Source organism: Azolla caroliniana, unplaced genomic scaffold (assembly GCF_043228905.1).
Source record: "Azolla caroliniana isolate FFs.n. ecotype wild unplaced genomic scaffold, voAzoCaro1.0.p SCAF_13, whole genome shotgun sequence".
NCBI lineage: Eukaryota > Viridiplantae > Streptophyta > Polypodiopsida > Salviniales > Salviniaceae > Azolla > Azolla caroliniana.
In genome coordinates this window covers 10,807,714-10,829,690 of record NW_028230448.1, presented here as the reverse complement: position 1 = coordinate 10,829,690, position 21,977 = coordinate 10,807,714, and the positions used below count along the sequence as shown (strand labels likewise).

The following is a 21,977-nucleotide window of genomic DNA, read 5'->3' as shown; positions in this document are numbered from 1 at the left end:
TTAACACTTTGCTCTCATTTCAAACTTGTGTATGTGGGTTAGTGGATGAAACACAATTTCTATTTGACTCAGAATTCGAATGGGAGGATTCGTTCTCAGATTCAGAAACTTCGAATGAATCAATTGATGGTCAAGGGTCCAATGAGGATGACTTGGATCCCTTCATGTTTTGTTCGCTAAGGTATTTTGCGTTTAATGAAGGTACATATAAATTAATGGTTAAAGATTTATTAGGACACATAAAGGTTACGATATAATCTTTAAAAGAGACCTCAAAGGGTGCGCCTCTCACGATCTTAGCATGGAGGCGCATGAAGACTCGACTCATGCTAAAAAATGAGCATGAACTTTACTTAAAGTTGTCGCCACATCTAAGGGTATCATATGTAGAGCAATGGCGGTCCATCATATTGCACACACATGGGGGGACATATCGTTACCCAATCTCACAAACTCTTAAAGAGTTGAAGAAACATTGGGCCATGGATCTTCGCAATCATGGAATAGCTAGTTCATACGTAAAAGCACTAATGACCAATGTGGATGTCAGATTATACAAAAGGTGAATTCTATTGACATGTTAGGCACAAGTGTAAGTAAATATGATAAGACTACAATGCCCACAGAAGTGATAGAGGTAGAATCTAGTAAGTTAGATGATACTTTGGTAGAGATTCAAATCAAGTATCATACATGCTTGTGGAGAGGAGTCCCAAAAGGCAAGCATGTGACTAGATATGATTGTCATTGCGCAGGTGTGCCTTGACGAGTGGTCAGATGCTCTCTCTTGCGCAAGGGTTCAAAGTGTTCTAGATGTAGTTTTCATTTGAATGTAAGAGTGAATGAAGGGGATAAACATGGGATCACGAGCATTTATGTATACGGATGCCATTTAGATCATGTCCTAGGAATGAGACCTGATGTGTATCACTTGCCGGTCCATCTTAATGTAATAGAATGTTGTAAAGATGACCTTTTTGATGTTGGTTGTGCAAGGCATGTTGCACGGATGAGCATGCGAAAAGAAGCATGTCACAAGTCCAAGGCTACTCCATTAGAACTTGTCACTTTTAGATTCTTTATGATACCAAAGGAGGTACATAACATGGCCAATACGTTAAATATAACTAGTGCGTTGTCGAAAGTTGATTGGTATTTGATGATGAAATTTGCCTATGCACTCCGAGATCTAGGCAAAGTGGCACATGTCCAACCCTACTTGCCTGGTCCAAATGGGTCTCCAGCTCAACAACCATTTATCTTGATACTTCAAGATAAATGGATGTTGGAAATGTGTGAGCGATTGTCACAAAACAACTATTGGGCAATCGACTCCACATTTTAAAGTAATCAATTTGGGCTCCCATTATATGCACTATTGCACCAAATGCCATGGGAATAGGGATCCCACTATGGTATATGATTTGTAGTTCTGATAAGGGCTCAAATCATGAGCAAGTGGCATTAGAAATTTGCTTGAAAGTCATATTTGCTAGGATGCCTAGGGTAAGGCCAAATGCGATAGTCATTGATAAATCTTGGACATCATACTGTCACAAATGGTGAACGCTCACAAACATGTTGTCGTCTTTTATTGTGTCAGTTCCATGCAAAAAAATCATGGGTTGACTACTTGTTGCCCAAAGTGAGTGCTGCCAAAAGAAACCCCCTCTATCAAAGAATGTGCCAACTCATGCATTGCATTAGCGAATCATCCTTCAATGTTATGTGTGAGGAGGTAAGGCAAGAATACTTAGACAAACCTGGAGTTTGGCAATATATCGAAGGTGGATGGTGTGGACAAACTTGTTTTTAGAGGAGTCTATGGCCCAAATTTGGTGGACTATTCAGTTATGGACATGTTCACACTACCAATCTTGTGGAGAGACATTGGCAATTTCTCAAGTACACTGCCTTGAGAGGAAGAATAAACCGTTCTATTACTGATCTTCTACATGTTTTAAACGACAACAACCAATATGGCATCAGGAGGTTCAATAAGTCGGAAGCAACAAATTGGTGCCAAAAGAGGAGCCATGCCCAACATTTCACAAGAACTTATTGGTAGCTCCCCAAACACAACCAAAACACACATTGGTAGACTACAAAGAGGTGCTCGTCGTGCTAAGAGGCGGTTGCCAATATGTAACACTGAGAAGGTTCGGTGTTTGCATTGTGATGGTTTGGCATTGCCTTCAAGAGACTCCAATGCAAATTGTTGCAAAATTTGTGGGTGTATCTTGCCATGCTTTGAACAAGAGCCTTGATCTCATAGTTTTTTTTTACATTACATCATGTGATTTTTATTTGTAAAATCATGCAATTTTGTATTTTTTAAAAAGTTTTTGATATTTTTGAGTAATCTTAGCATCTTTTTTTAACAATGATTTCTTCAGAAATTTTAATCGGGATCAGGTACCCGGGCTAGGTTTAGGTGTTACAAAATAGCTTGTCAGACCTGGGTTAGGTGAGATAGAGGCTTGTCAAACCCAGGTTAGATGTGACAAAGGCTTGTCAGACCCGAGTTAAATGTGACAGATCCGATTGTCAAAGCTGGGTTAGATGTGATAGAGGCTTGTCAGACTCGGGTTAGGTTTTAGGCGCGCACTTTTCGTGGATAGAGATTGATTGGTGCAGATCACACACGCCATTCAAAACGTGTCCTGCAACGTCCATGTCTGCGATTTCCTCACCAGGCCTAATTATGATTTGGTTGCAAATAGAAACGAGCCACACACACACACATTCACAATAATACAAATGTATTTATAGATATAATAATGAGTTACGAAGAAGTAAAATAACTTTTGAATATCAAAATCGACAACTTCCACTCCGTCCCATCTAATTCAAGTCCACATTTCACACGGGTGCATGTATTTTTGTGACACCACCACCCACATTGCTTCTTCTCCTTTCACCTACTTGCTACCACATACTTCTCACCAAAATTGTCTTAATGAAATGACTCAAGGTATATAGAGGTATCTTTCTAACAACCACGACTTTGTCTCCCACTCTTGTCACTACCATTATCGTTGTTTTCATCCCTTCATCAAGTGACGTAGTAGTAACCATTGTCACCATCACCTCTATGGCTCCCATCGACCTCACAATTGAATGCATCGATTCAACCATCATTGTTTCTCTCTTCTCATTGCATACTCCCTGCCCTTCTCAGTGTCCCTCTTTCCCCTCTCATCACTCCCCTCCAACTTGTCCCCATCATCATAATCTCAATGGCCGCCACAAACCGACTATCAATACAAAAGTTTTTCATTACACTTACAACCTTTTGGGCATCGTCTATAATGAAACTATGGTAACTAGATGATGTCTTCATCAATGTCTTCTTGCTTTACAAACTCGCCGACCATTTGTTCGAATCCATAAATGCAAGAACCAAAGAGAGTCAATGAGAATGGGCATCCGTAAGTAATGGTGGAGAGAGAGGGTGCAAATGTGATGACTTCTTTAGCTCTCAAAAAGATCGGAGAAAAAGGCGATTTTTCATGTAGGTGATGAAGTACATTATTGATGCCATTCGATGCATATGTTAGTTAGTGAGTAACATTTTCATTGTAAAGAGAAGAAGAAGAAGAAGAAGAAGAGAGAGAAGGCAAATGAATGAATGAATGGGCCGAATGTGAAGGTTTCCTCGTTTCCATACGTACATTCAGAAATGGTTTAAAACAATGTTTTTTCTTCAGAAAATGTGACTGAGACCAATCCAGACGGCTCGAAGGGGAGCTCCACTCTCTTCTTCTTCTTCTTCTTCTGCAGCACATACGCGCACACGGAATAAATCTCGGGAAAGAAAAGGAGTTATTATGTGGAGCACTATAGAGAACTTCAAGGAGAGCCTCTCTCAGATCACTGCAGATGTGCTCGATGCTGCAGAAGAACTAGAACCAGGTGGATCGGAGCTATCCACAGATGGATTGGAAGATTCTTCCCATCGCCAGAGGAGGATACATCCTCCTTACACGCATCACTCTCAGGTAATTTTTATCAGATCTGAGAGCAGTTTCTTTCTCATTTGTCATGGCATTATTATTTGGATTCTATGTGACATGGTTCTAAGGGATCATTATCAAATTTAAAAATCTCATTGTAAATCTGGATGATTCTCTTCTATCTACATTCTATGAAATATAGGAACTATGAAAAATTTATAGGAAATCGGAATGGAATCTACATATTTGTGGTTGTGTTTCCTTTCAATGCATGGAACTGTACAAAATTATGTGGAAATACGACACCTCCTAAGGAGATTGTACAGGAGTTTTATATTATTGTGGTCACATTTCCTTTACACAAATGATGTGCTAGGAAATTATGAGAAAGTACCACAAAACTGCAGGAATTATGAAGAAAATTTATGTTTTCTCGTTGGATCTAAGGGATCATTATCCTAGATGGATGACAACTGCAAATCATGATTTTGAGTACGATTTTAAGGGAGAATTGCATACGGCATGTATCTTAATGCGTGCATTGGACATTCATTAAAATGCTGGTTGTAGATACATTCAATGCATGCATCTTTCTTTTGTAGGATTTTGGGGGTTCTGTACAACTTGTGTGGTAAAGTTGTGTTTGCTTGCTAGTCACACATAAATTCTTTATTTTTAGGAAAAAAGCATAGTTATGATCAAACATAGGTTCTCTATTTTCATGAAAAAGCATAGGCCATGGTTGCACATAGGTTTTTATTTTCAGGAACAAGCATGGTTTCATGCTCATACATAGGTCCTCTATGTTCAGAAAAAAGCATAGTTCATCTCTCTCATAGGTTCTATTCATTTAGGAAAAAGCATAGTTCATGGTCACACATATATTCTTTATTTTTAGGAAAGATCGTTATTCATGCTCACAAATGAATCTTTGTTTTGCTATCTTGCTAACCATTGCTTTATCATTTGTCTACTTCTCATTTGATCTACTGGTCTTCCACTCTCCTTCTCAATTCTCTCATCTGATTTTTTGCTCATGCCCTTGCTCCGATATGTGCAGTTTCTCTTGTTCATTTTCCTGACATTTTGGAAAGTTACCTTGCATTGTCGACCTGAAACAGTGTGAATTTATAGTAAGCAGAGAAACCCTTCATAATATTTTGAATGTGCAAGTGGCTATAGATTATGCAAACAAATCAAAGCAAGAAATCATAAAAAATAGTACAATGACAAACCTAGTGTTCTTCAGATTCCACTCCTTGATGACATAATCGACAAATTCTTTCTTCTAAAGGCATTTTTGTGTATATCTGCATATCTGCCTATCTCAATCTCTAGCTGATGCGGATAAATTTGCAACTGCCCTATCGTACTGCCCATTGCATAGGATAGATGTATGTCCATATAAAAAATAGTGTCTTATAGTGGGCCATCTTCCTACCAAGAGATGTGTGTCCGATCCATGTTTTTTGTTTTCAGAGTTGATAATTAGTTCTGATCAATGTATCCTTTTCCACTTTGGTTATGTTAAGATGGAGACAATCCAAGCGATATTTTAATGGGGGTAGTGCATTTATGCTTATGGGATGTGACTCAAACCATTCTTGCATTTCAGCATACTGGCAATGAATTTCTTCATGTTCAGCAATTGTTTTGATGACATAAGTGCCAACCTTGAGTACCTTCATTTAGGGAGCTACCAACGCTGTTGGATATTGGTCATTGATTGTAATAATGCCTCAATCATTATTGGGGCTGCTCTCATCTCCGCTCGGATTATATCATTGGGCACCAATGCTTTGATCCTTATCAGACAAGTAGTAGTTGGTGTGAGCAAGTGAGAGAAAGAAATATATATTAATGTCTTTTAAGTGGCCAAAATGACCTATAAGGCCAAACATGAGATTACGGTATGAAATGTTGCCTAGTGTTTGAGAACAAGAAATAAAAAAAATCTAACCAAGTAAATAAAAGTAAAAGTGACCAAATAGCTATGTTATCTATACTCAAGTCTTCAAAAGGTCTCATTAGAACCCGCAGGGAATCCGCCTCCGGGTTAGATTGCCACGGAGGCGGGGGAGACCCTCCGATTAATAGATTCTTTCTTAGAAGTGACTCATCCTTCCTGAAAAAATTTAATCTTTTCTTTTCCTTCATTTTCATTTTTTCCGGCCGAAACAAAGGAAAAAATGGGAAAACTATCATTCCAAAACTATCGCCCCGACAGAAAGAACAAGCATTTTCAATTCTTCAGGTTCCCAAAAAGACCAAAAAATAAATCTAGTCGAATTGATTTCTAATTTGAAACGATGGAAAGCACCTATGGTGCTGGGAGATAATGGCCTTAATTTGTGTTGGGAAAACTGGTCCCTCCAGATGGAGAAAGAAAGAAAGAAAGAAAGAAAGAAAGATATATTAACGTCTTCTAAGGCCAAAATTGGCCCATGAGACAAATGCTGAATCGGTCGACTGGAACTTGGCCGAGGCTGAAAAATCGACCGATTCCCAATTCAGTTGAGGCCGAATTGGAGTAATAATCGATTCGGCTATTTGCCAAATCAGCCGAAGCCGACTCGGGGCTATATTTGGAAATAGCCCATATTGTGTATGAGTATAAATACACTTAGGGCAAATCATTATGGGTGATGAATCATTAGTATGCATTAGTGTGTAACTAGTGAGTGATTTGTAACACTGTAACCGTCTGTAGACAAAGAAAAGCTTGAGGTTGTCGCCTCAGAGTCTCTTAGTGTATTCCTCTCGATATAGTGCTTCTGTTCGGAGTCTGTGGGCTCCCGTGGTTTTTCCCATTTCAGGGTTTTCATGTTAATATCTTGTGTCTCTGTGTCAGTGCATCATCTTCTGTTATTTCAGTTTTGTCTTTCTCGTTTGTGCTTGGTAATTGGTTGTGACCGATCCCATATTCAACAATTTGTTGATGACAAGGGTTGTGAGATTATAGTCCACGAGGTCGGGTCTACATGCACGATAAATTGATATTTCCTAGTTTGTTGTGACACCTTTGTGATGTCTTAGTCATTAGCCCACTTCTGTAGCCGTTGATTGACTTATAGCATGAGTAGGAGTGATGAGGCTAAAGAAAGTTATTATTGTTCTTTCTTCATGAGCTTGTGTAGTTGTATTGTTGTCCAGCCACAACTTCTCCCTATATCTATTGAGTTCTAGCAAGAATAGCCCTAGGCGTTGTTCGTCATATTCCATTACCTTGTGTTGTGGTCCAAATCCTTGCTAAAGAGACAATGGCATCTCCCTATTATTTCATAGAAAACAGTAGTGTTTGACATAGTGCTCTTTAGTTTCTATGCCCTGATGAGACATTTGGCAAATTCTTTCTTCTAGAGGCATGTGTGCAGATCTGCCTACTTCAATCTCTAACTGATGTGAAGAGGTCTCCAGCTGCATATGTATTTCCAAGGGACAGATGATGAATCCATCCTCTAGTGTGTGTAAATAGTGTGCCTTATAGTGGGCCATTTTCCTACCGAGAGATGTTGTGGGGCTGATCCATGATGTTATGTTATCCAAGTTGATAGTTCAGATCACTCTATTCCTTTTCACATTGGTTATGTTTACATGGGGACAATCCAAGATATATTGGAATGGGGGAAGTGCATTTATGCTATGCCATGCGATTTGAAGCATCTGTATTTCAGCATACCAACAATGATTATCTCCATGTTCAGCAAGTTGTTTTGATGACATAAATGCCAACCTTGAGTACTAGGGAACTCGCACAACTTTTGGATACTGGTCACTGATTGGAATAATGCTTCAGTGATTATTGGGGCTGATTCTATCTCCACCCAGATTATATAATGGGGCACTGATGATTTTCTCCTTTCTAGCTATTTGCCTTGTTAAGACTTGGTCCCTAGGTTTCCACTACATAGAGAAGAGTCACATGACAAGTGTATAAATAGCCACAATTTAGTTCGAGAGAGAGGTTAACATCTTTTAAGAGGTCAAACAGGCCTGTACGACCTAACAAGAGATTGCCTTCTAGAGACATTATCATTTTATTGTATTTTTTTGTTTGTTATAAATTGCTTTTATTTGAAGGTACATATTTAATAATCTTAAGGGTTGTGCAGGGGGACCAAATTTTGCAGAATGGAAAGGAAAGTAGCATTTCAATCCTCAATGGTCCTCCCACAAAAATGAGAGAGTACCAAGTAGAGAACAGAAAGCTACAAGCTAGAGAAAAAGTATGGTTTGAGCTTCATTTTCATTCTTGATCCTGTGCCATCACTAATTTCAGCAGTCTCCTAAAATCTTTAAGAATGGTTCGCATCTTATAATTCTTGGATGTAATATGCCGTATCACCGTATCTATTGCAGGATCTGTTAAGACAGATTTCAGATAATAAAGTAGCCTACTCATCACTTCAAGATGCTTATGAGAAGGCCTTGGCTGAAATTCACACTTTAAAAGAGGCATTGGAAAAACAAAAAAAAGGTTCTTCAAATGCCAGAGGCCAACTTCAGCGTATGTATCTCATTCTTTTCATATAATTGTCATAACAGCACGGTGATAATGTTTGGTGTTATTTTTCAGGAAATCAGAAAATGTTGGAGGAGGCTGACATGAATAATAGACAGATGAAAGCAGAAAATCAGAGGGTAAATGTCACTTCATTCTATATTTATTCTGTTCATTCAACTATTCATGAAACTAGGTCCTTGAAGCCTTTTTAGAATATGTACTAAACTAACTATTTCGTTTATGGTATACTCAGGCTATTTAGACTTGAAAGAAAACTAATTCATTCTGCAATTCGAATATGAGATTTCTAGTTCATTTACTTATTCATTTCATGAATAAATTTGATAGTTCATGTCAGAAGGTTTCCAATGTTACATGATTAGACATACAAAGCTTTTAAAAATCAGATGGCGATGGAGATTTCCAAACTTCATCACAAGCTAGCTGAACAAGCAGTGGAGTTGGACAATGCCAGAAATAACATCAGAACTGAAGTTCGGAAAGAGTTTGAGCCGACTCTTCTTGTAAAGGATGAGAAAGTAGAACAGTTGAAGTTGTTGGTGAAAGACCGGGAAAAGGAAAATTTAGAACTGCAGGTAATTTATTATGCCGTTTCCACATTTGCGCAATACTTTCAGTGATCTTGATGTGGCATTCACTTCACTTATTAGATGTAAGATAAAATACTATCATAGTCTAATGTTCTTTAATTCATGTATTGCTGTCAATTTTACGAGCTTATAACTTCACTATATGGCATTTTCTCGATATCTATCTGATTCTATGAAGAAATCTCTTGTTCAATCTTTGAATATCATGTGAATTAACTGGGCTTTTTTTTGAGCAGTTGGTTTAGTGTGCAAAAGACTTCAAAAAGTATGTATTTACAAAGACAGCAGTATTGAATTGCTCTAACAAACATGTTAGCTGTAGGTTCAACTTTCTTGTATTCTTATTGACTGATAAAGTAAAACTAATGAAGGGAAACTAAGAACCAAACATTCTGAATTTCATCTGTTGCCCAGTTTGGAGCTGCACCTTAAGAGTAAAGTTGAAAGACAGGTTTTGTTACAACCAATTAAGGGTTACATAAATGGGGTCTTGACTAAGATGTTCGAATGGGTTATCATAGATTAGGTAACAGCAATATGTTGTGCACACAGGCCACAAACATCTAGACCATGACCTTGTCACTCTTGTCATCAGCAAATAAAGCACATTATCAACCGGCAGCTTTGGAGGTCTCGCCATTTTGTAGTGGCCCTTGCGGACGATTGTTTGGAGGCAAAAGTTTCAAATTATCTGAGTCCATAATCTTAAGTGCTTAGATAACTGGATTCTTTAGTACACGTTTCAATCTCTCTAATTTCATAGATAAACAAATTCCAATATTGTCTCAACACTGAAGATGTTTCCCTTCCTTTAGAGATCTCTCCATATTGTAATGGCCCATTTTGAAGGTTTGTTGAAGGCAAAAGTTTCAATTTAATCTTTATTACACTATTTACTTCTGTTTATTTTGGTTTGTTGTTTTCAAAAATGAGATATGATTTAATTTCTTTTTCAGTCTCATAGGCCATTTTGGCCACTTAAAAGGTGTTAATATAGTTGTCTTCCTCTAGAAGACACTGTTTTAGCAGTAGCTGCCACGACCATTATTTGTGATTATTTTGAGAAACAAGTTTGAACCCTTTACTAGAATTTTCTATTCATTGAGTTTTTGGAGAATTTGTGCTAATAGGACTTTGCGGTGACAAACATTCTTTTTTCTGGTGGGTTTTTCGGAAAGTCAATTATCACGAGATCAGATAATGAATCACATTCTTTCTCTTTCTAGTTGGGATGTTTTGTATCCATATATGAATCACTAGCAATGCCATTACTGTGAGGAAACTACACAGTTCACTATCCTTCTGGAGTATAAAAATATCGCAGGGAGGATTCTTATTTCAGTACTATTTTGGCTCCTTTCAATTCGGATAGGTCCACTTGTTTTACTAAGAATACTAGAGGTTATTTGGGTGCCTTCTTCAGTAATGGTATTGTTTGTTACTGAAATGGACGAAGAGGGTTCCTGGATGGTGTAAACCTCTTTGGGAGCCAAGAAGAAGCTGCCCCCTTGAGTTACTTTGTGAGGGAATGCCATTGATTCCTCTTGCGCTCTTGCATACATCATGAAAGGTCTTTCCAAAACCCTTTACCAGTATCTGAAAATCCTAGATTTTCAGTAGTTATATTCACCATCTGATGAATCATTAAACAGAAGAGTAAGAAAGAGTTCTGAGTGAATTTTAAACAAGAACAAGAATTAGAAAGGAGAAGGGTTCAAATCTCTATCATGCTTTTAGAGCATTTGTATATGCTCATAACATTATCTCGCTCATTTGGTGAGGAGTCTTTAGCATTAGTGAGATTCTCATTAAACAGAAGAGTAAGAAAGAGTTCTGAGTGAATTTTAAACAAGAACAAGAATTAGAAAGGAGAAGGGTTCAAATCTCTATCATGCTTTTAGAGCATTTGTATATGCTCATAACATTATCTCGCTCATTTGGTGAGGAGTCTTTAGCATTAGTGAGATTCTCATTAAGTTCCCATGTTTGATTCTTCAGTCCATAACTTAATCAATCAACACAATAATATAATTGTTTGCACATGACAAAATGATCTATGCAACCAAAAGATAAATCATGTGAAATTGATAGAAATCTGACAAATACAACAAGGTATACCGTTTCCCTATGTGTCTTGGGTATGATCAAAATACAAATATATATACGAGTATAATGTATAAAATCTAGGAGAGGTGGAACATTAGTGGATCAGCCCATGAGCATTCTCCTAGAAGGAAAAGGAATTAGAGACAAAAAAGAGGAGTGTTGAAAACTGTTAAAAGTGAGAATCAACCTCAAGGAAGAATCAAGAAGAATGCTCTCCTAGAGGTATAGCTAGAAGAGAAAAGAATTGGAGACTAGAAAAAGGTGAAATGTTGTAAATTCTCATGAATGAGCTACACCAGATAGGAGTATGCCACATTCTTTGCTGAGAAATACACCCACTGATGGAACTGGCTGACCCATGTAAATTTGGCATAGTCTTGCAGGAGCTTCAAAAGCAGAGGAAACCAGCTGTAATATTAGAATATAGAATGTAGACACAGTCACAAATCCTTTACTTAATCCATAGGCCAGAGACTTTACCAATAACATTCTGAGGAGTCATTGTTAATTGATCAGAGAAATGTCACAAGTACCAGGATACAAGGCATGAGGGGCATACCGGCACCAGATCATGGAGATCATTGTTAGCCCCGAGCTGCCCAAGGACTCTGAGATGCTCGGTATACTTCACCATTGCCTTGCTCCAGGTCGCTCTAATTAGACTATTCTAATAAAATATAGGATATCTCATGCGCCCTAAAAGCAATTCTATTCTATTTAATAGTATTACCCACAATCTCCTGTCAGCCTTCCCTGCCATTGTTGAGATTTCTTTTGGAGAATGCTCTAAATTCGGTTTGTAGAGAATCTGCATGACTACAATGCTTTGATGTTTACTTATATTTGCATAACTTCTAAATTCTCAATCTGGAATGCACCTTGGGCTTTTGGAAAAAGGTTGTTTAATGTTACCCTTAGAAACGGGAAGCTGACGTGGAGTGAGGCCAGAACGGCTATAGCCGGCTAGAGTGTGAAAGGAACCGAAGTAGATTTGGATGAGCCGAATCGGACAGACTGGCTAGGGGTGTGAAGCCAATAAAGCCAATATATTATTGTAATTAAATTATTAAAAGTGACATTTTAGATTAGATCATGATCCAGAAGTATGTGCCGATTTGATCCAGCATTGTATCATCCCATGCTTACCTATAAAAAGGGGCATGGATCTTGTATAAATTTGTCTGTAGATGAAGAGTAATATATATACGAGTTTTGTGCATACAGTACCCTATTGTTACTGATCTTTGTGTGTTCTTAACCATTCTGAGAATTAATGTGTGATTTTTAACCGATCAGTGGTGTAGCCGATTTGGACTGTTGATTGTTAGCCGATTCGGAGTGTGTGTGTATCCGCCGAATCCCGTTATGTTTCTGTAGCCGAATGGTCATATTCGATCCAGCTAATACTAATTGTAATTGCAGTCTGTGTATTATTCCCATCCCTGCTACCACGATCTTTGGTGAAGGGTACTCAGGGATTGAGTATCTGAACTGTGCTTCCTAGGGATTAGGAACATTTAATCTGTATGTATTAATTCAATATAATGTTTAATGTAGCTATTTTGATCTAATTAGAAACTACTGGACAGCATTTTGCTTTGGGTAGGTTTAAAATAATGCAATTTAGGTTGAAATGCATGCCTATTTGATCCAATATTCATTAAAAAGCTGACAAGGAAAGCAAATAATGGTTGACAAATTGACAGGGTGAAGTCACAAGGCTGAAACAGTGGCAAGGTCATCAAGAGAATAAGGGTAACCAATATAATGACAATCCTGTAGAGACGAAGGATTATTCTCAACAGGTAACTGTAACAGTGCATTCCTTATTTAGGTCGTTACTGGATGAAACTTTTGCTTCTAGTTACATGAATTCTTTGAATCTTCAATATGTTTGCGTTGTTCTATTATCTCCATTCAGAAAGTGAACCAAAATAGATATAACTTGATTAAAAGAACTGGCGAAATTACTCGATTTCACTGATCTGAATAGTGCATTGTTCACCATTAGGGCTGCTTTATCTCAGCCCGGATTGTAGTGCCACAATCACTATTTGGTTATTTCCAAGTGTGCACAATCCAAGCTATCAGTGAGTATTTCCCTGTTCTTCTACCTGCTTTGAAGACATATATTCCAATCTTGAGTACCTTGAATCTCTCCAATCCATTGGATATCAGGGCTTCTCCTATTGGTCTGTTCTATTTTGTATTAAGGTCTGAGTGACAGAGCTGTGGACATGAAGTTAGTGATGTTTCTCTATTTGGGTGGTTAGCCTGTTTTCTGTAATTGGAACAACCTATTAATCCATTATGATATTGAGCCTTTCTGAATTGTAACCAATCAAGGGCATTTCTCATTGTTTATGGAGTAAAAAAGGTAGATTCATGTGGGTGTGAGCAATGTGGGCAGAGGGGGGCTGCTCGAGAATGACAGGTACCACATTTACATATTCCTGCGAACCTTGAGGTGAGGTCAGCTGTGTACTAAGCTGCTTCTCGTTAAAAGGTTTCCATATGCTCTTTTACTTTCTTGTCCAAGCCTTTTCTAGGTTGCCCTCATTAGACAACCTATTCATGTCTTCATAAAATTTATCCAAGTATGATATCTTCTTCTCTATCACAAGGCTTTGGAAGGTCACTCTTGCTTGTTTATGTGTGCAAATCCCCTGACTCACTTCTCATTGCAAGTGTGCCCGTGTATCATGACATTCCTCATCATACCAATTATTTTGTGTGGCTCTGCCATGTATGTATGCATTGACGACTGTGGTTAGTATTCTCAGGAATAGAATGGAGTGGTTTTACCCTGAGCATTCGTATTTTTGAATGTTGCTATCTCTAAGTTCAGTCACTCTTGGTCTTTGGCCTAGACAATGAAATTAGGAAAAGATGAGTAATTAATCTCGATGTAAACATTTATTTATGTTCTTCATTGTTTTTTGTTCACAACAGAACTTTTTCTATTCTTTCTTTGTTAATTGGTTCAAAATCAGAACTGAGCATTGATAATTTCAATTTACATTCCGAATAATTAGAGCTACTATATGTATCTGATAAGAGATGAATACTGTTTCGTTTACTGATTTGATTTACATCTTATCATTGTCTATTGCTGTTTCTTTTGTGTTCACTAGGTGATCAATGCTCCCAAAGAGGCAAAACCAGATTTCCATCTTGAAAGAATAGATTATCAAAAAAGGATCGAAGCTCTTTGTGCAGAAAGGGACAAGGCATTTCGGAATCTTGATAGGCTAAAGCAACATCTCATTGAAAAGGCACTTTCTGACATCCTGAACAGAATCTATGTATTTTCCTGTATGTATATAAATGTGTTATGTTGCCTTTTCCATAGCGGAGATCTTCTTAACATCAATTATCAGTTTGTGCAAATTAGAAAAAGAATTTCTCAGACAGCATACAGCACATGCTCATGCACTAATAAGTAAATATCATGTTATGATTCTACTTCAATTGTAGTGAGAGAAAGAAAACATTGCTTAGTTTTGTTCCTCACATAGAATTCTAAACTAGTTTGTTGTGATGGAGAGTGAGTGGGATATTATTATCCACTATTGCCATGTCGATCAAAGGTTGCATTACATTGCTGTATGGAATGGAGCAGATGGTGAGCCAGAGACGTTTTTTGCTTCAAGTTATATATGAACAGAGGCAACAGAGGTTGTGCTTTTAATTTAAGAGTTCGCCTTTGGTGTTAACTTTGCAACATATTCTGTAGCTTCTTATATACAGGAGTTTTGGTCATTTTCTTCAATGAGATGACAACGTATACCTGTGGCTGTAGTTTAATTGTATGTATGACTCAGTGATTCTTGATATGGATTGTGGACGCAGACCTCTCTTCCTCTAGGAAGCTAAGGGAATTTGGAACAGCTCATAAAGATTCCATTGCCCATTAACCACATGCTTTATCAGGATGCAATTTGAGGCATCACTCTTTTGCACAAGCAATGAATCTGCCAAAGCCATGGACCATTTGTCTCTATGTGGATCTGACATCACTGTTCGAAATGAGGAAAATAACATGTATCATAGGTTTCAGACTAATGGAAAATAAAAACAGGAGCCTGATAAACCTAAAGCCGCCAATTTGTAAAGCCGAAAATCGTGCGAGCGTAAATTGATCAACTTGTTTAACAAAGAAATATCAGTTTCAAGCATAAAATTATTGGCTGAAATTTGAACTTGTTGCATTAATTTTATCTGAAATAGGACAAAGTATCTGTACCCACTGGATGATTAGGTTCAAATGGCTGCAGCTCTGATGATTGTAGAGGTTCTTGTCAGGTTAGTGTCCTTCTGTCATAGAACATGCAAGCTCCCTAGACATATGACAGGTGGGTTCATGACTCGTTTAGGCAGTTGGTGATTGAGTGATACTTCATGTTTGTAATGCCCAAATAGCATCTTGGTTTGAGATAAAGTTTCATAGTAAACAGGACACCCTTTTAGTACTTCTTCAATGCACCATTTCTCATGCACACCCAATCAAAGATTAGCAAAGTCATCAGGTGAGATTGCATCATTAAATTGGGTAATAAAAGAACATGGAACATCCCCATAACATCCCTCAGGATGAACATGTACTACAAGGAACTCGTTTTTTTAATGCTTGTAGCAGGATGAATCTATTATTAGGACTTCTTATATGGATTGACATATATCTCGTGTCCTCCATAGAATGAGATTGGCAGATATGCATGCAAATTTATGGAAGCATGGATCTGCATTCTGTGCCTTTGGGGCATGGAATTGGAAGAACACTGTGTGTGCCATCGTGGTTTTGTTTTTATGAATGTGAGGGAGTGTCATTATTGTGTGTCTTAAACAAGGCTTTGGTCCGCTATGCACAATCATGGAATGAAGACCAATAGTGATTGGAACTGTTCTTGCTAGAACTTAAGAGACGTGGGAGTTGTTGAAGACAACAATACAAACACAACAAATTATTAACAGAGGATACCCATGAATTTCTTTAGCCATGTCACTCATGCTACAAGTCAATCAAGGGCTACACTAATGGGACCAGAACACTTGAAAGGAGTTACAACAGATCAGGCAATAACAATGTGCCATGCATGTAGGCTATGACCATCTAGACCACAACCTCCTCACCCTTATCACTGGAAAATAAAGACCATTATTACCTCACAAAAGGTGCTTCCCTCGCTTCTAAGATCTCTCATATTGGAGTGGTCCATGTTGAAAGATTTTTTGAATACAAAAGTTTAGAATTTAAGTTCTTATATATCTAGATTCTTTAGTACCCTATGTTTAGGTAATTCTATTTTGATTTATTGTTCTCAAAGATGAGAAAACATTGTAAGGTAGATCTCTTGTTTGGTCTTATAAGCCTTTTTGGCATCTTAAAAGACACTAATATGGCTATCGTCTATCAGCAGTAGTACAGAAACATAGTTTTCCATGTTGAACATTTCTTTCTTTCATGCTGGTGGTAATGAAACATAGTTTTAATTCTTTCTACTTCAGGAAACATCTGATACAGAGAAAATGGAACGAGATGGTAAACTGATCAAAGAGCTTCAACAAAAAGCTGATGCAAGTATCATGCGAGCAATGTGGTTAGAACAAAATCTTGCACAGACTCTAGCAACACAAGAAGATGTCAACAAAAGGAATGTTATACAATTAGAAGAGGTCCATCAAGAGAACCTAACGCTCAAAAAAAAGTTATCTTCTTGCATGAGTGCATTAGAATCCAAGGATAGTGAACTTACTAACCTTCAAGCTGCACTAGGACAATACTATGCTGAAAGTGAAGCTAAGGTATTATTTTAGTTCAAGATCTCATTTTCTGCACAAGTCCAAGATCGCATAGTAATGTTTTTTTTGTTTCTAGGAGCGCCTACATCTTGAACTCGCGGCTACAAAGAACGAGCTTAATACTCTTCAGGATCAACTCAGGGTGGGTGCTATATTCAAATGCATGAACTGCATTTTTAGCTTTTGTGATTGTTTCATTCTACTTATCAGGTTGCATAATTTTATCTCTGTACTATATACTTTTATCTCTCTCTCTCTCTCTCTCTCTATATATATATATATATATCTGTATATCTGTTATCTATCTATCTATCTATGGCTTATACAGAGATTAAAACAAATCATATTAGAACTTTAAAACCTTCTAAAGAATATTTTCTTCAAATTCTGTAAATTGGAATTCCAGTGAGTTCAGTTGAATTTTGTTACCAGAAGAACTGATATGTTAGGTGCTATGTTAGGTCAAAAATCTCCAAAATAGGTACTACATGAATTCGATTAACGATTAGCTCTGCATATGCAGACTGCTTTATGCTCCTTTTTTTTGGCTTTTATAGCCGTTTTGGTATACATCTCATGAGATTGAGAGTTAACTCTGAATCTAGAATTTTTCATGTGATAGATAGCGAAGAGTCTCAATCTGGGTAGATCATGATTGCTCCATCTTTGACTTTCATGTTTCTTCTAGTAGTGGGCTATATGAAATGGAGCATATATCTGTTTACCACACAACTTGCTCGATAGAAATGAAATGAAATGTTATAGTAACATCTTCAAAAGTTACATCCATGTTAATCGAAGTTAAAGTCTACCTGGCTAATGATATTTGAACCATGGGTATAATTAATGCAGAGGATACAATTGTACAAAATAAATGCATATACGAAAACAGATGTCATCTCGTAGCAACAAACGAAAGTAAATACAGCTAAACATAGGGATACTGAAGAATCTAATTATCTAAGCTCATAAGATTCTCAATTTAGATAGAGGGAAACTTCTGCCTTCGAAAATCTTGAATGTAGGCTGCTCCAATACAAAGAGATCTCTGAAGCTAGAGATCACCAATAATCTCCTTTATAAGGGTGATGTGCCAATTGTTTAGATGGGCGTGGGCTACATGCATGACACATTGCATTGTATGACCTATTGTATCCCTTCTGTGTGTTGTGCAACCACGCCACTTGTGTAGCTGTTGATGGCATGTAGCTTAAGGAGTGATGGAGCTAAAGAAAGTCACGATGGACTCTTTGTTGAAATCTGTTGTTGTATTGTTCTTCAATAACTTCTCTCCACTTCTCTTGAATTCTATGAGACTGAAACGGAGATTATACCTTAAAATGTTCTCGTCTTTAAAAACCAGAAAACCAAAATAAATATAGCTAATTTAGTAGGATTGCATAAGGTGCCAGAGGTTCTTGCCAGCGAAGTACTTGATATTCTGAACTTTGATGGACTGAAACTTCTGCCATTGAAGATTTTCTAGCATGAGCCCAACAAAGATGGAGGTCTCTAAAGTGAGGAAAGCACCTTTGGCATTGGGTGATAATGGCCTTTATCATTCAATGGCAAGGATGACAGGGTTGTGATTGAGCTGAATGTGGCCTCTGTGCACAATAACCCACGGATCAGATCAGTCCATAATTGATCTCATAATATTGAATCAACACATGAACAATCTCTTAGGATGGGCTACCTACAGATTGTGCTTGATCTAAGGCAATGGCTATGTACCCCCCATGCAGGCTATGTCTAGTATGTAATAATCCACGTATCCTTGAACTCTCCAAAATGAACCTCTTGTCAACTGGTATCCCTCTACAAGGAGTTGGTCGTGCTTGCTCTGAGGTCTGTTGGCATGGCCTTTTGAAGAGTGCTTGTTTTAAGTGTCTCATTTCGCTTTGTACAGCCTTTGTACAGCCCTTGCTGCCATCTACTCCTTCGAAGAGAATCTCTAAATCAATGGATCTCTAATACAAACAGCCCTAAACACCTCTAATCATAGAAGTCCATGACTTGTGAGAATAGTTCAAATTAGCCCCCATTGGATCCCATAGTATATTGTGGCATTGGTTGTACTTCTCGGACTCTGGCGCTGTATGGCATAACAGACATATCCTTTGTTTGGGAGGTACATCCCTATGCATACATATCCTTTCTTCAACTGATGTGATGAGGTGCGGATATGGCCCATGGTGCATCTCAATTAATGGGACATGGATTTCCATATATCCACGACAGATTATAATTCTATCCTCCATGATGTGCAGTATATGGTTTCAATAGAAGCCTATCCTTGTATCTAACTGCTGTGTGGGCATAATCTATGCCCTTAGAATCCTTATAGGCTGTACGTGCACATCATCTTGACGGATGAGTTTGCTAATCTTTGAGTGAGCTAGTGTGAGAGATGATGAATCTTGGGAGTATTGGAAGAGTGATAAAACCATTGAAGTCAAGCTACAATGCCATTTGTGCATACCATGATGAAATACCAATGTCAGTGGCCAACTTTCTAGAGGACTCTAGAGTGAACTTGGCATATAGATTTTGAGTAAGCTACCATGTACGACGAAGAAAGTACATGGACCTGGCCAGAGCCCTTATGACTAACTATCATTGGTGTAGCCACCTCAACCCTGATAATATTGTGGAGTATAGATGGTTAAGTTGGATCATTCTGTAGATCATGTATACAAAGAGCCCTCTCCATTGATTTTTACCATTAGAGATGTTTTGAGATGCGCCAAAATTCCAAATAGGCCCACAAATCTGCTCTCCTTAATTGCAAACTTAGTATGTGGGACTTGGGACTCAGTCTGTTGGCACAACTTCTCTATGGAGAAATGTACCTCTCTAGAAATCATGTGGACATCAATTTAAAAGGGCTTACCCAAAGGAAAGCAATTGGAAGCACTCAATTTCTGGTAAATGTTGACTCTCTGAGTTCTATCACACTAGTATGTTTGTGCTTATTCAGCATCAATATGTTCAATGTGGATGTTAAATAGGTGCCAGGTCTTGAGCATGACTTACGAGAAAGTGAGATCAATGTTCTGTGTATTTATCTTATGCAAAGTATCCAGAGATTGATTCTAAAGCAGACCACGTAATCCTAATGATATTTAAGCTGTTTGGAATATTATTTATAACCAGATTGTGAACAATTCTATGGAAATGAAAGATAAGGAGAAAGGAGAGCTTTTGGAGAAGCTTATTCTGCAGCAGAAGAAGGTAGAGGAAAGTGAGGGAAAGGCTCATAAACTTGAAGCAGATATCTTGATGTTGCGTCGTGCTCTTGAACAAAGTTTAACTCGACTCAACAGGATGTCATCCGATTCAGACTATTATGTAGACAGGTCTGTGCTTGGCATATATTTAGTTGGTGTGAACGAATGGGACTGTCTGTGAGATTTGCTTGTACTAGGTGATTATAAAGACATGGTTCATTTTAATTTGTAGGGATTATACATATCATATGCATATGTAGCTGAAAAAGTAGGGGTTCTAATGCTCATCATGAGACTGAGATTTCTTCAAATGTTGCAGGCGCATTGTGATCAAGTTATTGGTGACATATTTTCAGCGGCACCAGAGCAAAGAGGTTTATAAATTCTCCCATTTCGTTACCATCTAGTTAACTCTTGTACTCGTTAATTTTATGTATGTTCAATTAGTGTATAATTTGATGATGTAGGTTCTAGATCTAATGGCACGAATGCTAGGCTTCTCTGATGAGGAAAAGCGATCTATAGGTGTTGCGCAGCAAGGCGGCAAAAGCATGGTTCGGGGAGTATTGGGTCTGACTGGTCGTGTTGTTGGTGGTTTGTTGAAAACTGATTCATCATCACCAACAGCAGCTTCGTTACAGACAGATAATCAGGTTGTGATTCTGCCCTTCTGTTATTCATTTCACCTCATACGATCATGTTGGAAGTCGCAGAAGCTATCTTTAATTGCTTTTTTTGGATTCTCAAAAAGGCAAGTAGCAGAAAGTAGAGTTCAGAACAAGGGAAATTTACACATGTTTCTTCTCTAGATTCTTCGCAAATGTATCAGTTTGTAAAAAATATTTCCTCTTAAGAAAGGCTCAAATATGATGTCGTTGTTGATCACTGTTGGTATTGCTTTCTTTCAATGTAAAGGTGTACTTGATCTCAAACTTTACAAGCGTAAAATTTGCATTCAATGTAACCTAATTTCTAAAGTGTCAACTTGTTTTTATATGCAGTCGTCATTTTCAGATCTTTGGATTGATTTCCTGCTAAAGGAATCAGAAGAACGAGAGAGACGAGATACAGGTGGGAAAGACATATCAGCACAAGATTCTGCAAACATTGTATATACTAAAAGTGCTTCTGAAAGCTCATCAGGAGTTTCAGTGACATCAAAATCTGGTAGTTCTGACAATATTCCTGGTAATGAGTTTTCGGTGGTGCCTTTAAATTCGACATCTGTTCGGAATTTAATTCATCCAAGGACTTGATAAAAACCATCATATAGATAATATAAAATTTAACCATGTCCATGCTTTCTCTTATGGGGTCGTCTGATTTATTAATCCAGTTCTGGAAATCAAAAGAGAATGCAAGTTTATGTAATTATGTGTTTTTTACTGCATTATTTGAAAGAAAAATTATGTTTCTCCAGTACCTCGGGAGATGCTACAGCTATACCAGCCAGGAACGTTGTATTCTTGTATTATGCACATTCTTTTCAGAAGATGTAATAATGTAATTCACGATTCACTTCAGCAGACTTTACCATTGTACATTTAATAGGACCCTTCACTATATTCAGTGGAATTTTCAGTATTATATTCCCATCTTGAGCTACAAATCTTATTCCCTTGTAATGTAGTATTTTTTGTTCGAACGTGCTTTTCTGGTTAATACATGATAATTCGTACCAAATTTGACCACGTAAGTTTATGGGAAGAAAGCCACATTATACCCTGAAATTTTCGTTATTATCCTCAATGCACTAAGTTTTTGTTAT

General features: G+C 37.7%; 1 protein-coding gene across 1 annotated transcript; it reads left to right on the top strand.

Moving 5' to 3' along the window:
* The first annotated feature begins 3,610 nt into the window (after positions 1-3,610).
* LOC147856095 (uncharacterized) lies at positions 3,611-21,732 on the top strand. The gene is made up of 13 exons (XM_087329453.1): positions 3,611-4,001; positions 8,069-8,182; positions 8,316-8,463; positions 8,533-8,597; positions 8,868-9,056; positions 12,884-12,982; positions 14,312-14,452; positions 16,686-16,982; positions 17,056-17,121; positions 20,136-20,338; positions 20,529-20,583; positions 20,677-20,862; positions 21,211-21,732. The coding sequence occupies exons 1-13, from the start codon at positions 3,831-3,833 to the stop codon at positions 21,463-21,465; spliced, it is 1,989 nt and encodes a 662-aa protein (XP_087185579.1). The 5' UTR covers positions 3,611-3,830; the 3' UTR covers positions 21,466-21,732.
* The last annotated feature ends 245 nt before the right edge of the window (positions 21,733-21,977 follow it).